Here is an 18,778-nt window from a genome sequence, read left to right as displayed (position 1 = left end):
CATTCATGAAAAGCTAAAAGATCACTAATTCCAAGGCTGAAGACACTTAAAGTCAAATTCCATTAGTAATAAATAATCAAGCACCTAGCTTTGAAGTACCTGATACTATACAGCATGACAAAGGTCTGATCTCTATATCCTATGGAAGAAGTGCTCGGTCCAGACTGGAGAATTCCCTAACACACTATATATTCAAGGCAATCACAATATTCTACTTTGCACTAAAATCCAAAAGGCAAACAGCCTGTCAAGTCATCCTGTCAGCATTCAGAGGCACTCAAATAAAAACTTAGGATTCAGTGTCCAATTAAAAATATTCTAGCTTCCGTTCTTCTTTAAAATAATGTTAGAAACGTAGAGGTTGTTTGATGTGCCTTCTATGCTTTTGTTTTAGTCCAGTATTGAGTGTGTTAACAAGATACTACAGATTGAAAACCAAAGTCAGGCATCTCTTAAGTTTATTGGGAAATTCTTAATTGGGAGAGAAAGATCACAGACTTAAACAATTGGAAAAAATAAAAGAACAATTGATCGCAAATTATTACAAAAGTAATTTCTGAAATGTTTATTTTTGAGCCACTGCAAAAACAAAATTTTAGTGCATCCTGAAGTTCATATTTTGGTAAATGAACATATTAAATTACTGAAAAAGCAAAAGAAAAAAGTTACTGTTATACAAGATCTTAACGGAATAATTCAGCACAGTCAAATAAACAGCTATAATTATTCAAAGCTGCTTTTGCTCTATAGCTGGTATATTAAACAAGAATGTGAATTATTACTATTAACACTGCACAAGTAACAAAAGGTAGCAAATCCAGCAATATTAAAACCTGATATTAAATAGTGTTCAAACATTACAACAAAAAACAAGACAATGAACTTCTAGACCTATGATTCTACCCCTGTGAAAGGAATGTACATGGATGGTAGAAAAAAAATAAATATATAAAGTGACAAGTGTGACCAACACTGCGTCTGCATCTCCAGAGCAGGAATACGGTGAGTTAGTCAATGTATGCAGGGCCTCAAACGAGAGTGAGGAAAAAAGCATTTCACTTGAGCACAGCTTCGTAATTCCCAGGGAAGCTCTACTTCTCTTGTGCTGGTGACGGGTGGACAGAGCTTGAAATGGAAAGAATTTTCCCTACACCCTGAATATGGATGCATTATTATTTTTCTTAATTCTGTGGAAAGTTTCTCTTGAAGAAATAAAATTTAAAGCAACAGACTGATGGGAAATTGATCATTTTAATTGTGAGAGAGGAATATTTACTAATCTGAGTCTAGACCCTGGTGATGAGTCAAGGTTAAACACTGCATCTGGGGAATGTGCGTGATATCAAAACCACGTGGGTAAACCATCTTTTACTTTATACCTGGTGCATTTAATAACTAACTTCTCCTACCAGCAAAATAAAACCTTTATTTAAGCAAAATGGAAGTATTATGAGTTGAATTAATTCCTATCAAATATCTAAAAGGGTAAATGGAATGGTTGTCAAACTATGAAGATGTTATCACATATATTCACTGAGTAAATGTTCTCAAAGATTTTAAAACTCCATTAAACCATTAAACTGTGTTAAACCATCCCAGAGATACTGTAATGTTCTTCTGTGATTTATAAATGAATCATTCCTTTTGTGAAAATCAGGAAATAAATCAAAATCAAAATGAGTTAATACCCCAAATATAAATGGAATTTTAAACTTGGCTTGGAAAAAGAAGTTCCGTCTGAAACAATGTTCTAAAAACCCCATCCAAGGCTTCCTTCACTTTTTTTTCACAGTTCTCCAATGGTTCTGAAACTGATAAAACAGAAAATTCAACCCAAAGCACATCACAACTTTAACAGTTCTGAATAAGACATGATATTCATAAGGGCCAAAGTATGCAGAATGGCAATATTACAGTATCATAATAAAATTACATCAAATAGATTTTTAACAAAATAAGAGTCGTCCTCGACAAACAGATCTGTTCTGAAGACTAAGCAACCAAATAGACCTACATCTTTGGAAAAATCACAAAGTGCCTTTAAACAAAGTAAGTTTAGACTGTTCTTGATTAAAAGATACTGTTCTAAACTCCAATGTTCTCTCTCTATATAAGGAAGCTTAACTCCCGCTTCTTTTCACGTTTGCCAACGTTCTCTACATCCCTGCACTGAACCGCTGTGTGTGGAGCTCCACTGTCATCAGTACTATACACACCAGGGTCCAAGGACTGGTCTGTTGGGCCACAGTGGCTGAACAGGGAACTCGGAATCCAGCACAGCTCCAGAAAACGAACAAAAACAAAGACAGGAGGAAAACCTTACCATACAGGAAATCAACGTTTTCAAGTAGAGAGTTTTACAGAACTAACATATTGTCACTTTAGCTTAAAAGAAATTCAGAACTCAGTTTTGCTGTTAATAACACCCGTACATACACTGAAAATACCAAACACAATTTGATAGCTATACACTTGTAAAAATTCAACCTAAGCTTAATAATCAATTAATCTATGTTATAACAACCTGCTTCCTAACAATTAAGAACCTCGTCCAGTGCTGCTGCAGATCAAATTCTAAGAAGCTAAAGACAGAATCAATTCTGCTTACATACATTTCCTACATTTCTCCAACCTTAAAAAATGCCCGAAGAAACTTTAGCAAAATTTATTTTTAAGGCCTGCTCTATTTCTTCATCTTAAATTGAGAAAAATAGAAGCTTCTGTAAGTGTAACCTCAAAACATTTAAATAGATTTTGGCATTTTTCTTAAGAAGCAATGATTTCCTGCCATAACTGTAATTCAAATCAATGCAAGTGCCCTGTTCCTTGTCCCCTGCAGGTGCTACTGTCCTCGATACTTTGTGCAGCTTCCAGAAGAGTCAGTTCTCAGGAAAAAAAGAAAAAGTGAGAGCAAAACCAAAAGCCTCCAAAAAAAATGATTCCCTCTCAATTAAAAATCTGCTAATGGAAGAATCAAAAATTCACATGCACATACCTCACACAAAACACAATCCTGGTCAACTCGCAGTTACTGAAGACGAGTGGAACAGAATGCAGAGCCCAGAAAGACTGTATCAGAGGACTTTACAAAACAGTACAGATACATTTTACTGGGGAAGGGGTTGGTGGGAAGGTCCCGTTTTTCCTAGAAAAAGCTTATCCCTGCTAAAGTGGAGTTTTAATTTAAAAATCCTTGCTAAAGGTTTTCAAAATCCCAACAGAGAAAACAATTATTGGGCTTCTCTAAATGCATTTCCAAATGAACATTAAGTTTTAAAATTTCAATATGTTTTGCACCTTTATTTTCACTTAAAGAATAAGGTGGGGACTCAAAATAGTCAAAAAAGAAAAATTCTTACTGCACAATCTTTATAGACATTTTATTTTAAAGCACCTTTTTAATGTTAACAGTGGGTTTGTAACCAGAAAAGAGTAAAATAAAAGAGGGTACCCACCACTAGCAAGGTTTAAGTTCTCCTTTACATACACACAAATACACACACACACACACACTCACTCACTCACTTTCATGCCAGAACAACTGGAAACATTAGCAAATAAGATCATTTAATGAAAGGCTGGGGAAACTATCATTTATAGTATTTATAGAAACCTAAACTACAGTTTATAAGAAATTAAATAACTTGGGGGATTCAAAAAAATACCAATAGCTGAACCATGAAAATAAAACTGACCCTTAAAAATAGAAAAAGATGTCAGAAAAATAAATTAGCCTCAATGCTGTTTTTTTTGATGTCAGATTTGTTATTAACAGGAAACCATTTGCTTGTAAAGGAGCAAAATTATAACTCTTTATCCCTGGAACCCACCTTCAGCCACCTCAGTGCAATTTCTAGCAGCACTATTTGGATGCGAAAAGAACGCTGTCATCAGTCAATGTTCCTGAAAGCCTCACAGTCAGACCTTCCTTCAAATACATGTTCTTAGGGTCTTACTTAACACACTGCACATGTGTACAGAAGAATAAATGAAGATAATATCTGACAGATTACGAAAGTATGAACTATATACACCATATGATGACACAACACACTTAATAGCTATTTACTTTCCTCCCAATTCACTTTAAATGTTAATATTCACTACTCAAATTTTACCCTATGTGTCTTTTCTTCCTCTCCCAAAACAAATAATAAAATTTACTGGTTTGGAGTTTGTTCTATGCATTTTCCAAGAGCCAATCAAACAGGGACTTGCATCTCTCCTCATTGGATGTCTTCTCCACCACCTCATAGTATTTAAGCACAGCCTGCAGGAGGTCTCCCACCTTCCACCCTTTTTCCTGTAGCCGTTTTGTAAGCTAGTAAAAAAGGAAGATAAGCCAAACATTAACCAAAAGCAATTTTTTAACAATAAAGTTTTCATTTTTATTTATAACACTGGATCAAACTGCTGTTTGCAGCAAAATATTGTTTCCCAGTTATAACAAGGTATTCTCCCCTAAACCACCACTCTTTACACAAATTAAACATTTTTCCTTCCTGGGTTTTATAAATACTCTCCTCCACAGAGGGACACTTTGGGATTGCGGGAGCCAGAACCCCACAAACCTCACCCAGCACAGTGTCTGTGTGGGCGTGGAGAGGCTCCATCTCTACAGGAAACTCTGAACTGAACTAAATACATCTGCCACACCCTCAACTGGGAACATAAAATAATAAAGACAATGTCAAGCTTAATAAAAGGATGTGGATCTTCCTTCCACAACGTACAGTGTGGCTTTCTCCCCTGGAATACGCACTCCAGGCTCAAAAGAAACACGTAAGAAATGTTCATGTTTCAGAAAAAAAGTAAATAAAAATTAAATACTATGGCAGTCATTTTGTAGTATGAACAAATATCATTATGTTGTTCACCTGAAACTAATATGGTGTTATATATCAATTATACCTCATTTTTTTTAAGTATAAAAATACAGGTTTAAACTATCATCACCAATCTAAATATGTCTTCAACTCAGATTTTTTTCCTATTTAGTTCTATAAAAACGAATTGTTTGTAATATAAATATGCTTAACCTTTTCAAAAATAGTTTTACTGTGATATAATTCACATACCACACAATTCACCCATTTAAAATAGACCAGCCAATGGTTTTTAGTGTATTCACAGAGTTGAATGCAACATCACCACAAACATTAGGATATCTTTATTACCAAAAAAAGTCCTACCTGTTAATAATCACTGCCCATTCCGCCCAACCCCGTCAACTCGAGGCAATCACTAATCTACTTTCAGTTTATAGATTTGCCTATTTTGGCCATTTCATTTTAATGGAATCACAAAATATATGGCCTTCTGTGACGTGGCTCCTTTCACTTAGCATAATGACTTCAAGGGTCCTCCACCTCCAGGGTGTAGCATGTCTCTACTTCATTCCTTTTTACTGACAATATTCCACTGCATGGACAGACCACATTTTATTCATCAGTTAATGGACATTTACGATGTTTCCACTTTTGGTCTATTACAAATAACACCACCTTGCACATATGTTTTCATTCCTCTTGGGTACAGACCTAGGTGGAGAATTTCTGGGTTATATAATAATGCTGTGTTTGACTTTTTGAGGAACTGCAAGAATGTTTTCTTAGGTTATGTGGGGATGCAGTTCCCTTACCTCAGCACCATTACACTCAGCTCTGCCTAAGGCCTTCCTTAGTCCTCAATTTATCTAAGACTAAACGACTTGAAAATGCTTGCTTCCATATAGTCAGTTCTAATACTTTCCCTACCCATTTTTTCCCCTTGACAATTCATTTCCTGAACTTTTTTTCTGTCTTATTTTCTCCCTCTGCCTCTGAACAGAAATCTATGCTGGAAAAATTCAAGAAGTCTAAATAAAAACAACAAAATACAAAAAACAATTTTTTAATATATCTTTTTCACATACTTCTTTCAATAATATTTTTGAAAATTCTGAACTGGAAATCAAGAGTAACTTGACAATTCCTTTTTTTGTTACTATTAATCATTTTATATTGGTTATTCTTTGAACTATTCTACATTATATAATACGATTAAATTAAAGTTCTGATAAAGAAAAGTCCTGGACAAAAACCTTAAGGCTGCAAACGAAAAATTCTGGCTAATAATGTAACTGGTACACAGTAAATTATCAATAAAAATATTCTCTTAATGCACCTAATCTGAATGTTTTATTATTAGAACCCTACTAAATGCTCAAAGTGAACTATTATCCCTTATTAAATGTTTATAAACTTTTATGGGCTTTTGCTTATGCTAGCTTCTCATACTAATGACACTGGATTAACAGAAGAGACATACTCATTACTAGGCATAATTATGCATCAATTAAGTACAAAGAATAACTCAATCTTTTCATATGAGCACATGAAATGCTTATTAAAGACACCCAGCTTTGAGAATTTAGGATGTGCCAGGCACTGGATTAAGCACCTTTTAACAGTGCTATATTTAATCCTCACAAACCTCTGCCAGGTAAATTCTATGCTCATTTCCACAGTCCAGATAAAAAGACTGCGACTAGTGAACCACCCAAGGTCACACTGCGACTACGGCAGAGCTGGTATCTGAGCCCAAGCACTGGACTCTAATGCCTGGGCATCTGCCCATTTGCTATCAGTGGGCATCTTATCAGATCAACTGTGTGACACAGAGCAGCATACACTGTGCCCTCACACCCACCCTACAAGGTAGGTACTTACTTGCATAAACTCCTTCTTTGTAGAGTCATGAAAATAAAGTTCTGCAACTTCTGCCTCAGAAGCAACGAGCCACTGAAGAATAATCCTTAGCTGGGGGTCTACTGTGCATGGCTCCATGTCAATATTTGTAATTAGCAGAGTCTTTCCATCTTGCTCCAAACCTAAAATTTAAATTTTTAAGCAATATGTAGTGAAATCCATCAATTCAACTGTCAGTTCTCTGGTTTCTAAGGATATATAAACACTTTCCATTTCTTAAGATTCCAAGGAATTTTCCAAAAAATAATCTTTTCTTAACTGCACCGTAACACCAACTAAAGCATTACTTCGAAAGGGCAAAATAATGCTAAAATAAAGAAACAGTTTGATCATCTGTGACAGCACAATGCAAAACTCTATTCTGAGGCACTGAATTCAACTGGCACTTCACAAATGCCATAATTTATGTCAAAATATAATCCACAAGTATAGCAAATAAAACTAAAATGCTACAATTACAATCAAAACACAAATATATTAAATGGACTTTCAGAAAGCTTTCTGAACTAAGAGAAACAGCAGCAGGAGTGAATACTCGGATCACACACATTACAGCCTAAGTGCTGTTCTAAGCTCTTTATACACACTAACGCCCTCACCCCTCACAAGCACCCTAGGAGGAGGGAACTGCCATCATCTCATTTTACAGGTGAGGGATCAGGGGTAGAGACAGACCAAGAGTCTCACAGGTGGGACACAGTTGAGTCAGGATATTAACATTGGCAATCTGGCTCCATGCTCTTAATCACTTCACTTTTCAGGCAAAATATGGCGGGGGGCGTGGGGGTGGGAGGGGAAAGTCTTATGCAACACTTACATCCACAAAATCAAACCACGGACTTTTCTGATACAGTCTTATAAGACACTGTTCTCAAGTTTTGCTTTGTTTTGTTTTTTTAATAAAATTATGTTTTCAACATAACAAAAGGTGAATCTCTGTTGACTATAAAACTAAACCAATATCCTGTGTTGAATACCACTGCTTAGTGGTGGCTGAGCAACCAGCAGTGCTGAGGCCCAGGCCTCCCCACAAGAAGCAGGAAGCGGGGATGTAGGCAGACACCACACCAATTTGCACAAGTAATGGACATTTGCTGGTGAATGTCCCTAATTTTTTTTTACAGTTGGGAGGGCATTTTAGACCACTACTAATTTTTAGGGTTCCTACTGACCTGTAAGATTTTTCATTTAAAAAAATTGGTTCATGCTATTCTCTTAAAATAAATGTATTATCATTTCCTTCCTTTCCACACTCTGATTCTCAATCAAAAATGGGTCTGGCACACAACAGTCCCATAGTCTTTGGGCCATTCTATAAATTCTGCAGAGGTCATGGAGTTGAAAGGTTCGTTGTATCACTTGATTTTTCAGTTCAGGATGTCTGGTTGCCTAAGAGTGATCTCTAAGAGAGGTCATTCAACTCTAGTGAAAAGAGAAAGAACTGATATCCTACAACTACAAACAAAAATAAATAAATAAATAAAGCTTGTTGCCTTAGGATTTCCATAATTCTGAATTGTTTTTAGTCAGCAAAAAATAAAGCAAATATTCTTCCCTGGCTGGCTCAGATGGTAAAGAATCTGCCTGCAATGCGGGAAACCTGGGTTCGATCCCTGGGTTGAGAAGATCCCCGGAGGAGGGCATGGAACCCACTTCACTATTGTTGCCTGGAGAATCCCATGGACAGAGGAGCCTAGTGGGCAACAGTTCATGGGGTCGCAAAGAGTTGGACACGACTGAGCAACTAAGTATAAACAGTCTAACAAAAACTCTAAAAATACTGCCTGATCCCCCTGGAGAAGAAAGGCTACCCACTTCAGTATTAGAGCCTGGAGAATTCCATGGACTGTATAATCCATGTGGTCTCAAACAGTCGGACACGGACTGAGTGACTTTCACTTTTACTTTCCCTTTTCACCCCTACTTTGTATCTGATGAGGAAAAAAACTTACTTCCAGAAACCCTATATAAAAAATGGCTACTTAGGAGTGGTTTTAGAACTAAAATAATAATAATCTTAGGTCTGAGGATTTGGACTCAAAACTGATACATGACCTTTCTAAATTAAAAAAATACAATTGGTAATAAAACTAACTGGAAACCCAGGTGGAAAGTACATTTTAAGTAATTTGTTCCTACAATTTTCTGTTTGCCTATTTCTAAAGAGATGATTAAAGAATCACTGGTTCAAAAACTAATGTCTAAACATGAATATTCTTACATTGGTATTTTCAGAAATAAAGGAAAATAAAATTTTTGGAAAAAAACTCAACACCCATCTAAATATAATGAAAACTCAGTTTCAACATGAGAAGTTTTTGATATTTGCTTAAGACATTCTAATATATTTAACTAAGAATTACAAATCACATTCCAGAACTGTAGTATTTACACATTTGGAACCATGATCATTAAAGGAAGAAATGAGTATTTTCTTCAAATATATGTGCGAGTGTAAGACTGCAATTAATGAGAACTGGTTTAAAAATATCTTTTATTTACTGATTTTTATAAGATTGACATCAAACAGTAATTCTAGAAATAACTAGTTGAAAAGGAAAACAAATTGACATGTGATAATTATAATAATTATATCTCATTATATAAGAATTTTATATTTTAAACAAAATTATATGAAGAGACTATTCTAAATTTCTCCCTCAAATAACTGAATACTTCTTTTAAAGTAGTTCATCTTTATACTGATGAGTACCCCTCCTTTTAGTTTATCAAATAACACAAGCTGCTCAGCAAAAGATCTGACACTGGATAGATTAGTTCAAGAATACCCTGATTTGGAATATTTCTTCATCTTTCAATTCCTTTATTATCTGTGTAATAAGAAATGTAGACAAGAACTTCTCCTGGGTCTACTCCAATTGCAAACTTCTGTAATTTTAATGGAAAACAATTTAAAAATAAATCAATGTTTGTCCTAATAAATAATTTCAAGTTACACTGAATAGTTTAAATGAGTAATATTGTGTTGAAGGGATCTCAAAAGACATTAATAACCAAAAGGGAAGGGGAAAAAAAAACATTATGGAATTATAAAATGATTTTTTCTGTTATTATTAACAGTCTTCAGTTAGTATTTCCCATCTGATAGGGCTCCATATACATTCTTATAAACGTCTTTTTTTTGGTATGTTTGTATTGTTTGAATGTTCCAAGTCTAGTAAAATGGCAAATAAATTAATGAATTTAAACAAAAAAGAATTTGTTTTGCAATGTAAAAACCCTGATAACTCAACAATAATACAGTGCCTATTTGATTAAAATGCACAAATATTAAAGACTTTCCTAAAGAACTTTATACCTTATACAAAAAACAGGCAAACACTTTAAAAAACAAACAGCCAGTTACCTTCTACATCAGTCTGATGCTCCTCTTCATCATCATCTGGCCCATCACTTACCAAATGAAGCAAAAGCAGTTAAAAAAAAAAAAAAAAAGCTTTAATTAATAATGGTATTAAAGTCAATTCTTAAAATGTGACCAAAAAATGAATGTTACAATATGACATATGACATTTAAAAGGGGGAGAAATGACAATAAAAAGGAAGCTTTGCTTCTCACACCATTTCATGTTAAAATCTCAAGTGCCAATGATGTCTAAAGGGAAGTTATCAGTAATAGAATTTCTACCTGACCACAACATACAGAGTGTCAAGTAATTACATAATAAAATTTAAAATAATTTTAAGCAAAAATATGCTAATTTGGTTTTAGATAACACAGCGTTTGAATATCACAGAATGCCATGAGTAATTATTTATTAGTGCTTCGGTTGATGCCATTTGTATATTTTTAACAGTTAAAAACACATTTTTTCCTATACTTTTCTTATAAATGAAATGAAACTATATACAGAAACAAAACAAAATAAAACAAAACAACAGAAATCCTGTAGGAAGCAAGCTCTTTTTAATGAAACAGTAATTGGTAGAATGAAAAATAGCAAGCAGTGCAACACATGCATAAAAGTAACACATTTTGCAATTAGGTGTCAGTCGTATCTTAGTAGAGTTGAATTTTTTCATTATATGTAAATTTATCAAGCAGAATCAAATATAGAAGAAAAGCAGGTTGATACATGTTGGCACTCTAACCCACATTCTTTTAAGAATATGATATCATGCATTAGTGGTGAAAGACTCATCAGTGTTTAGATTTCTGGACTGGACCAACCTGTCTGATGTTGGAAAGGATAAATTGTCCTCATACAAATCTCCTTCTAAACCAAGACTGCTCCAGCTACTGCTGTTACCATTACTGCCAGAGGAAGAAAAGAACAGAGCTGAACTAGAAAATGAATGGTAAAAACAACCCTGGTTTTCCTTGGAACGGCATCCATCACTGATAACTGAGGATGTTCTGAAGCTGCCTCGGTGGGTGCAGCATCCATGGAGTTACGTGAAGACCATCGTTGCTACTACACGAGGTGTTTGACAGCTTCAGAGATTAGGGAGTTTTCTTACTTGTCCTCAGCAGTTCATGAAAATTATTCTAAATTTATATTTATTTTACAGATTCAGACAGTGACTTTTAGGACAGTAAATGAATGGAAGAAGGAAAAAGTTTCACAATGAAATTAACGTCTATGGCAAAACTTAGGACATAATTTGCAAAAAGCCAATGCTCTTCAGTCTGGATAAAGTTTACACAGGTTAACATTCTCTCGAGTCTTTTTTTTCCCTTGATTCTTCAGAGAGTGCACACAGTGATGGCCAGGGCAGGGAAGGAGGATGGGAAAAGGATGAGAAGGAAGACACTGAAACATTCCCAAAAGACCTCGTCTAACTACGGGGAGAAAAGACATCTTCTCACTTTAAGATACTTGTTATTATGTCAATTACCTTCATTTCACACATTATGTATAATTCAGCAGGTTAAATAATATACAGTTTCTTCAGAATACTGCAAGGTCTAATCACGTGTCACACTTGACAGATCAGCCAGTCACTAACACCCCACCAATACCTTCTTTCACTGCCTAATCAAAAGAAGAAAGCAGCTACATTCTACAAGTGCGGCAAAGCGACACAACACAAAAAGCAACTGTGTTCGGAAACAAAACTAAATTCAGCTTTTCGGATTAAAATCTAAACATGCAATTTTAAAAAATTCTTATCATTAAAATAATTAGTAAGCACATTAGTTTGCAGTGATAAGCAGCTGTATTTTCCCATAGTAGGCTAGACAATTATAAAAATATTTACACAATATAAAATTTGGGTTCTAAAAATTAGTTAACATAAAATCACCTTTTATCCATCAGTAAATGTTGATACGGTTCCCAAAAAGGGGCTGATTACTTAAAAGTTCTAAAGAGTTTCCAGGCTATCTCAATAATTAACATGTACGTATTAGCACTATCCAACTGTCACAAACCGTAATGCATTACAGAATAAAAATTAAAACTGATCAGTGTCTTTTCAACATTACATTCAAACAAATATAGCTCTAGTGTAAAACCATGAAACCAACCAGTTTTGCCTACATAGTCTGGTGACAGACAAACCAAAATCGAGAAAATATGGAAATACAGAATGGTTAGACAGCTGTGAGCCAAAGAGAGAGAAAATCAATGATCTCAAACACCATATTTACTTCCATTAATAGAATGATTACGCACAGAAAAAAATTACAAAACTAAAATTTTTACCCATTTCTACACTAAAGTGGATGTATCTTAAGTGAGGTCTCTGAAACACCTGCTTTAAAATCATCTGAGGCACTTATCAAGCATGCAGAATCTTGGGACTGCCAATGACCCAGTGAATCTTAATCTCTAGGAGACAAGCACACCACCAATCCTGGATGAGCCCCACTAAGTTTTTCTTTGTGCCGGAACCTTAAATTCACACAGTATTGTTAGTTCTTATTAATTCTATGGTCAATTAAACCACAGGTTTTTTTTTCCCCTGGACAAAATGCTATCAGGTCAGGTTTTTCCCATTCAAGTAATTAATTTTCTGAACCTAAAGATATTTACTCATGTTAAACACAACTGGTATAGCCTCAGCCTGATTTGGTCTTTCTGAACTCTGGTTCTATTAACAGGATTAACCTTTTCATCTCTGTTTTGAGTCACTCACAAATAATGAGTGTTCTACACCACTGATAAAATAATGCTAAAGAGGAAGAACCAAGGGCTGACCCTGGTAGGCACTTCCTTCTTTTCATCATATTGGACAGCATTCCATATTGAGTCGTTCAACCAGCTATAGTCCTTTTATGGCCACTAGCCTTTAAGTTCTCCCACTTTAACACCAGGATTTCATAAGCAACAATGTCAACTCCACTGAAATTCTAGAAGCCTCTCAAAGTGAGAGAAGAATTTAAGTGTAAACATTCTAAAGCTATGGAGAGGGCCAAATGATAATCTGTGATATTACCCCACTTCCTACTACTAATTTTAAAGACTGCCTTTTTTGGATTTAAATTTTGTAAAATGTTGGTGGCTTGTGTCACATTTTAAAAACTATGACAATAAAAATATAAAAATATTAACACTCACTGGTTAATCCAAGCATCAAACCAAGTACTCCGAGATGATGTGTTCTAACAGCTGAAAAACCATTTCCTTTCCTTCTGCTTCCTCATCCCCTCTTTCCTTCTCCTCCTGGTAAGTCCATTCCAAGGGCCTGTTCTGCAGAAGCTTCACAGGGTCCTTTCTACAAGTGCCCAAAACCCCCTCCTCTCCCTAGGATCAGCTATGGTCAGTGTTTACTATTTCCAAGTATCACTTAATGTGAATAAAGATTTTGTAACATTTTATAGGTTACTCAGGAAGGTCTGTACAGCATTACGAATAAAGGAAATAATTCTAATTAATAAAATATTCTAAAACTGGTTTTAGGAATAAGGTTAACTGAGAGAATGATACATGAAGTGCCTTCTGTTATATTATACTGTATTTTTGTAATGAGTTTACGTATTTTCAGTCATTCAGGTATAACTGCTCAAGTTACAGTGTTCCTGAATGGACAAATAAGGAATCCTTCCCCTAGAAAAATACTACTATAATATTAAAAAAATTACAGGACCATTTTGATGCCTTTTACAGATAATTATTCTTTTTCCTGTCCTTTAAAGTGAGAAAGAAAATTTTTTCTCAAAAGTTCATGAGAAGGCCAAGTATAGCATGAAGCATATAAAATCAAATGTATGACATATTTTTCAATTATTGGCACAAAGAAAATTAGTCCAGCTAATTACTATATTTAATAAATGTCAAACCATTAGAAATAATGTTGGAACAAAATACACTTTGATAATAATGGTTAGGTTTACAAATTAAGAATTTTAAAATTAAATTCAGTATAATTTGGGACTTATTTCTGAGGAGTCTGAGTACCTAAACTATGCAATTACATGCAAAATCAGAGTTACCTTTCACTTAGATGGTGAAAACTACTGCTTTCATCCTGGTGTTCATCTTCAAAACTTAAGTTGGACCAGCTCCCAGTACTGTCCTCACCAATACTGAGATGCATCTGCTGGCTACCAAGAGACTCAGCTGACTGAATCTCTTCTGTTTCTTTTGGACTAGAAAAAAGAAAGAAAGAAAATAAGTCCAAAAGCATCAGGTTCTGAATTGTATTATTAACAGGAATATCCATTTGATGATACCGATGACAAAAACAAGAAATGGGACCTTCAGAATTAGACCAGTGGTCGATCTAACCCTTTGTTTGGATCTGCTAATAAAGAGACTTGGCAGGACAGCTTATTAATTTCAAAATTAACTGAGATACCCACTGATATCCCTAACCTACTCTGTTCATTATGGGTTCATCCCAAGCACATCATTTATTTAAATTCTCTTCAAAGCAGTTCATATTTTCAATAGGGACACTATGAAGGACCACAAGTTCCTAAGTCTGCCACATCTGCTTTGTAAAACAGTATTTTTATTTGTACCAAAAATTACCCCTTTTCTGGCTTTAAGAACAACAAAAAAAGTAGTTCAAGGAATTCTACACTGCCAATCGAGGGTACAGTCAGACTAGCCAAATCTCTTCAACATTCTGAGCATGGATCATAATCCCTCTCATTTTTTTCCTCAACGAAAAAACATCTATAGTTTTATTCATTGAGGAAAAAACATTTATAGTTTTATTCTATCTTCACAAGAAATTCCATTTGTTGTTCAGTTACTGTGTATGCCCCTTCTACATTTTATTCTTGACTAACAGACTATGCCCCAACCAGTAACGCTGAAGAAGCTGAAGTTGAACAGTTCTATGAAGACCTACAAGACCTTTTAGAACTAACACCCAAAAAAGATGTCCTTTTCATGATACGGGACTGGAATTCAAAAGTAGGAAGTCAAGAAACACCTGGAGTAACAGGTAAATTTGGCCTTGGAATACAGAATGAAGCAGGGCAAAGACTAATAGAGTTTTGCCAAGAAAATGCACTGGTCATAGCAAACACCCTCTTCCAGCAACACAAGAGAAGACTCTACACATGGACATCACCAGATGGTCAACACTGAAATCAGACTAATTATATTCTTTGCAGCCAAAGATGGAGAAGCTCTATACAGTCAGCTAAAACAAGACCAGGAGCTGACTGTGGCTCAGATCGTGAACTCCTTATTGCCAAATTCAGATTGAAACTGAAGAAAGTAGGGAAAACCACTAGACCATTCAGGTATGACCTAACTCAAATCCCTTATGATTATACAGTGGAAGTGAGAAATACATTTAAGGGCCTAGATCTGATGATAGAGTGCCTGATGAACTATGGAATGAGGTTCGTGACATTGTACAGGAGACAGGAATCAAGACCATCCCCACGCAAAAGAAATGCAAAAAAGCAAAATGGCTGTCTGGGGAGGCCTTACAAATAGATGTGAAAAGAAGAGAAGCGAAAAACAAAGGAGCAAAGGAAAGATATAAGCATCTGAATGCAGAGTTCCAAAGAATAACAAGAAGAGATAAGAAAGCCTTCCTCAGCGATCAATGCAAAGAAATAGAGGAAAACAACAGAATGGGAAAGACTAGAGATCTCTTCAAGAAAATTAGAGGTACCAAGGGAACATTTCATGCAAAGATGGGCTCGATAAAGGACAGAAATGGTATGGACCTAACAGAAGCAGAAGATATTAAGAAGAGGTGGCAAGAACACACAGAAGAACTATACAAAAAATATCTTCACGACCCAGGTAATCACAATGGTGTGATCACTCACCTAGAGCCAGATATCCTGGAATGTGAATTTAAGTGGGCCTTAGAAAACATCACTACGAACAAAGCTAGTGGAGGTGATGGAATTCCAGTTGAGCTATTTCAAATCCTGAAAGATGATGCTCTCAAAGTGCTGCACTCAATATGCCAGCAAATTTGCAAAACTCAGCAGTGGCCACAGGACTGGAAAAGGTCAGTTTTCATTCCAATTCCAAAGAAAGGCAATGCCAAAGAATGCTCAAACTACCACACAATTGCACTCATCTCACACGCTAGTAAAGTAATGCTCAAAAATTCTCCAAGCCAGGCTTCAGCAATACGTGAACTGTGAACTTCCAGATGTTCAAGCTGGTTTTAGAAAAGGCAGAGGAACCAGAGACCAAATTGCCAACATCCGCTGGATCATGGAAAAAGCAAGAGAGTTCCAGAAAAACATCTATTTCTGCTTTACTGACTATGCCAAAGCCTTTGACTGTGTGGATCACAATAAACTGTGGAAATTCTGAAAGAGATGGGAATATCAGACCACCTGACCTGCCTCTTGAGAAATGTGTATGCAGGTCAGGAAGCGACAGTTAGAACTGGACATGGAACAACAGACTGGTTCCAAATAGGAAAAGGAGTACATCAAGGCTGTATATTGTCACCCTGCTTATTTAACTTCTATGCAGAGTACATCATGAGAAACGCTGGGCTGGAAGAAGCACAAGCTGGAATAAAGATTGCTGGGAGAAATATCAATAACCTCAGATATGCAGATGACACCACCCTTATGGCAGAAAGCGAAGAGGAACTAAAAAGCCTCTTGATAAAGATGAAAGAGGAAAGTGAAAAAGTTGCCTTAAAACTCAACATTCAGAAAACGAAGATCATGGCATCTGGTCCCATCACTTCATGGGAAATAGATGGGGAAACAGTGGAAACAGTGTCAGACTTTATTTTTTCGGGCTCCAAAATCACTGCAGATGGTGACTGCAGCCATGAAATAAAAGACGCTTACTCTTTGGCAGAAAAGTTATGACCAACCTAGATAGCATAATGAAAAGCAGAGACATTACTTTGCCAACAAAGGTCCATCTAGTCAAGGCTATGGTTTTTACAGTCGTCACATATGGATGTGAGAGTTGGACTGTGAAGAAGGCTGAGTACTGAAGAATTGATGCTTTTGAACTGTGGTGTTGGAGAAGACTCTTGAGAGTCCCTTGGACTGCAAGGAGATCCAACCAGCCCATTCTGAAGGAGATCAGCCCTGGGATTTCTTTGGAAGGAATGATGCTAAAGCTGAAACCCCAATACTTTGGCCACCTCATGTGAAAAGTTGACTCATTGGAGAAAACCCTGATGCTGGGAGGGATTGGGGGCAGGAGGAGAAGGGGACAAGAGAGGATGAGATGGCTGGATGGCATCACTGACTCGATGGAGGTGAGTCTGAGTGAACTCCGGGAGTTGGTGATGGACAGGGAGGCCTGGCGTGCTGCGATTCATGGGGTTGCAAAGAGTCGGACACGACTGAGCGACTGAACTGAACAGTTTAAAGTGATGTTTTAACTTTTTGTTGAAGTACAGTTGATTTACATTATTAGTTTCAGGTGTACAACACAGTGATTCGGTATGTTTGAGGATTATATTCCATTTAAAGTTATTACAAAATAATGGCTTATATTTATTTCCCAATGCTATAGAATTTATCCTTGTTGCTTATTTTGCACTATAGTAGTTTGTGCCTCTTAACCCTATACCCCAATCTTGCCCCGTATTTTCAAACATGAAGAGGGGAAGTGTTAGTCTTCTGATCAAAACCTTCCAGTGGCTTCTCATCAATCAAAATAAAGAGTCCAAACCCTTTTAACATGCATCTGGTATGATAACCTCTCATGACCTTCCCTGGGCTCCTGCTCTCCCTGGCTCACCCACCTCAGCCACACAAGCCTCTCTGCTGTTTCCCCAAAACGCAGTCCCACTAACCTTGGCTGGGAACCCCATTTCCCTGATTCCCACTTAGCTTACTGTCTCTTCACCTTTGGCTCACTGCTCAAATGTCACTTTGTCCGAGCTGCTTCCTGCTACCTCTTCAAAACTGCATGCCACCCCCGCCTGCTGCTGCCCACCGCCACCCCCAGCACTAGCTCCCTGCATCTCCCTCTGGCCAAGAAAAGAGGCAGTGCTTGTCACGGCATTGACAAAAGCTATTAAAATATCCTGGGTTACCATGAGGCTCAATGGAATTCCTTCTCAACTCAAGAAATTTTCTCTTTCCATAAGACTAACAAAAATAATCCTACAAACTAATAACACAAGTCAGTCCTGATGTTTTCCCAGGGAGAGAGAAGGCTAAAAGTAAACATCTGAACTAAGCTGTTAGGACCACTAAGCACAAGGCACAGTCTCTGAAACACAAAACACCGTAGGACTATCACAGAGAACTGCCCCTTAGACGGCGGCTTATCAAGAGGAGTGGTGGCAGGAGGGAACTATGTAGAGAACACTTGCTTTCTTCATGGGGCTTCCCTGGTGGCTCAATTGGTCAAGAATCTACTGGCAACACAGAACCCTGGGTGGGTAAGACCCTCTGGAGAAGGAAATGGCAACCCACTTCAGTAGTTTTGCCTGGGACATCCCATGGACAGAGACGCCTGGCACGTTATTTATACTCTTTGTAAGAAAACTTACCTTTGTGAACAGAAATAAAAACATAATCTCAGAGTGGTACATTAATATGGTGAAACTCAGTACTTGCTGTATGAACTTCTCCAGCTGTTTCCTTGATTCAACCCTACCTACTCTACAGCTGTGTAAACTTGGGCAAAGTGACTTTCTACTCTAAGCCT

At 36.5% G+C, this 18,778-nt stretch overlaps 1 protein-coding gene across 3 annotated transcripts in view; it reads right to left on the bottom strand.

Annotated features, from left to right (window-relative positions):
* Nucleotides 1-441: 441 nt before the first annotated feature.
* AKAP11 (A-kinase anchoring protein 11) overlaps nucleotides 442-18,778 on the bottom strand; it is a 51,684-nt gene continuing 33,347 nt past the window's right edge. For 2 of the 3 annotated variants that reach the window (XM_070380247.1, XM_070380248.1), the window contains exons 8-12: nucleotides 14,149-14,304; nucleotides 10,942-11,025; nucleotides 10,117-10,163; nucleotides 6,711-6,871; nucleotides 442-4,321 (exon numbers count right to left, since the gene is read on the bottom strand). In XM_070380247.1, coding sequence (XP_070236348.1) covers nucleotides 4,181-4,321; nucleotides 6,711-6,871; nucleotides 10,117-10,163; nucleotides 10,942-11,025; nucleotides 14,149-14,304 — 589 coding nt within the window. In that variant the 3' untranslated portion in view covers nucleotides 442-4,180. The remainder of the gene's footprint in view (nucleotides 4,322-6,710; nucleotides 6,872-10,116; nucleotides 10,164-10,941; nucleotides 11,026-14,148; nucleotides 14,305-18,778) is intronic. The other variant, XM_070380249.1, reaches the window with a different exon arrangement.

The sequence above is a fragment of the Bos mutus genome, chromosome 12 (genome assembly GCF_027580195.1).
Source record: "Bos mutus isolate GX-2022 chromosome 12, NWIPB_WYAK_1.1, whole genome shotgun sequence".
In the NCBI taxonomy this organism is placed as follows: domain Eukaryota; kingdom Metazoa; phylum Chordata; class Mammalia; order Artiodactyla; family Bovidae; genus Bos; species Bos mutus.
Note: the sequence above shows the minus strand (reverse complement) of the source record. Positions and strands in the feature narration are given on the sequence as shown.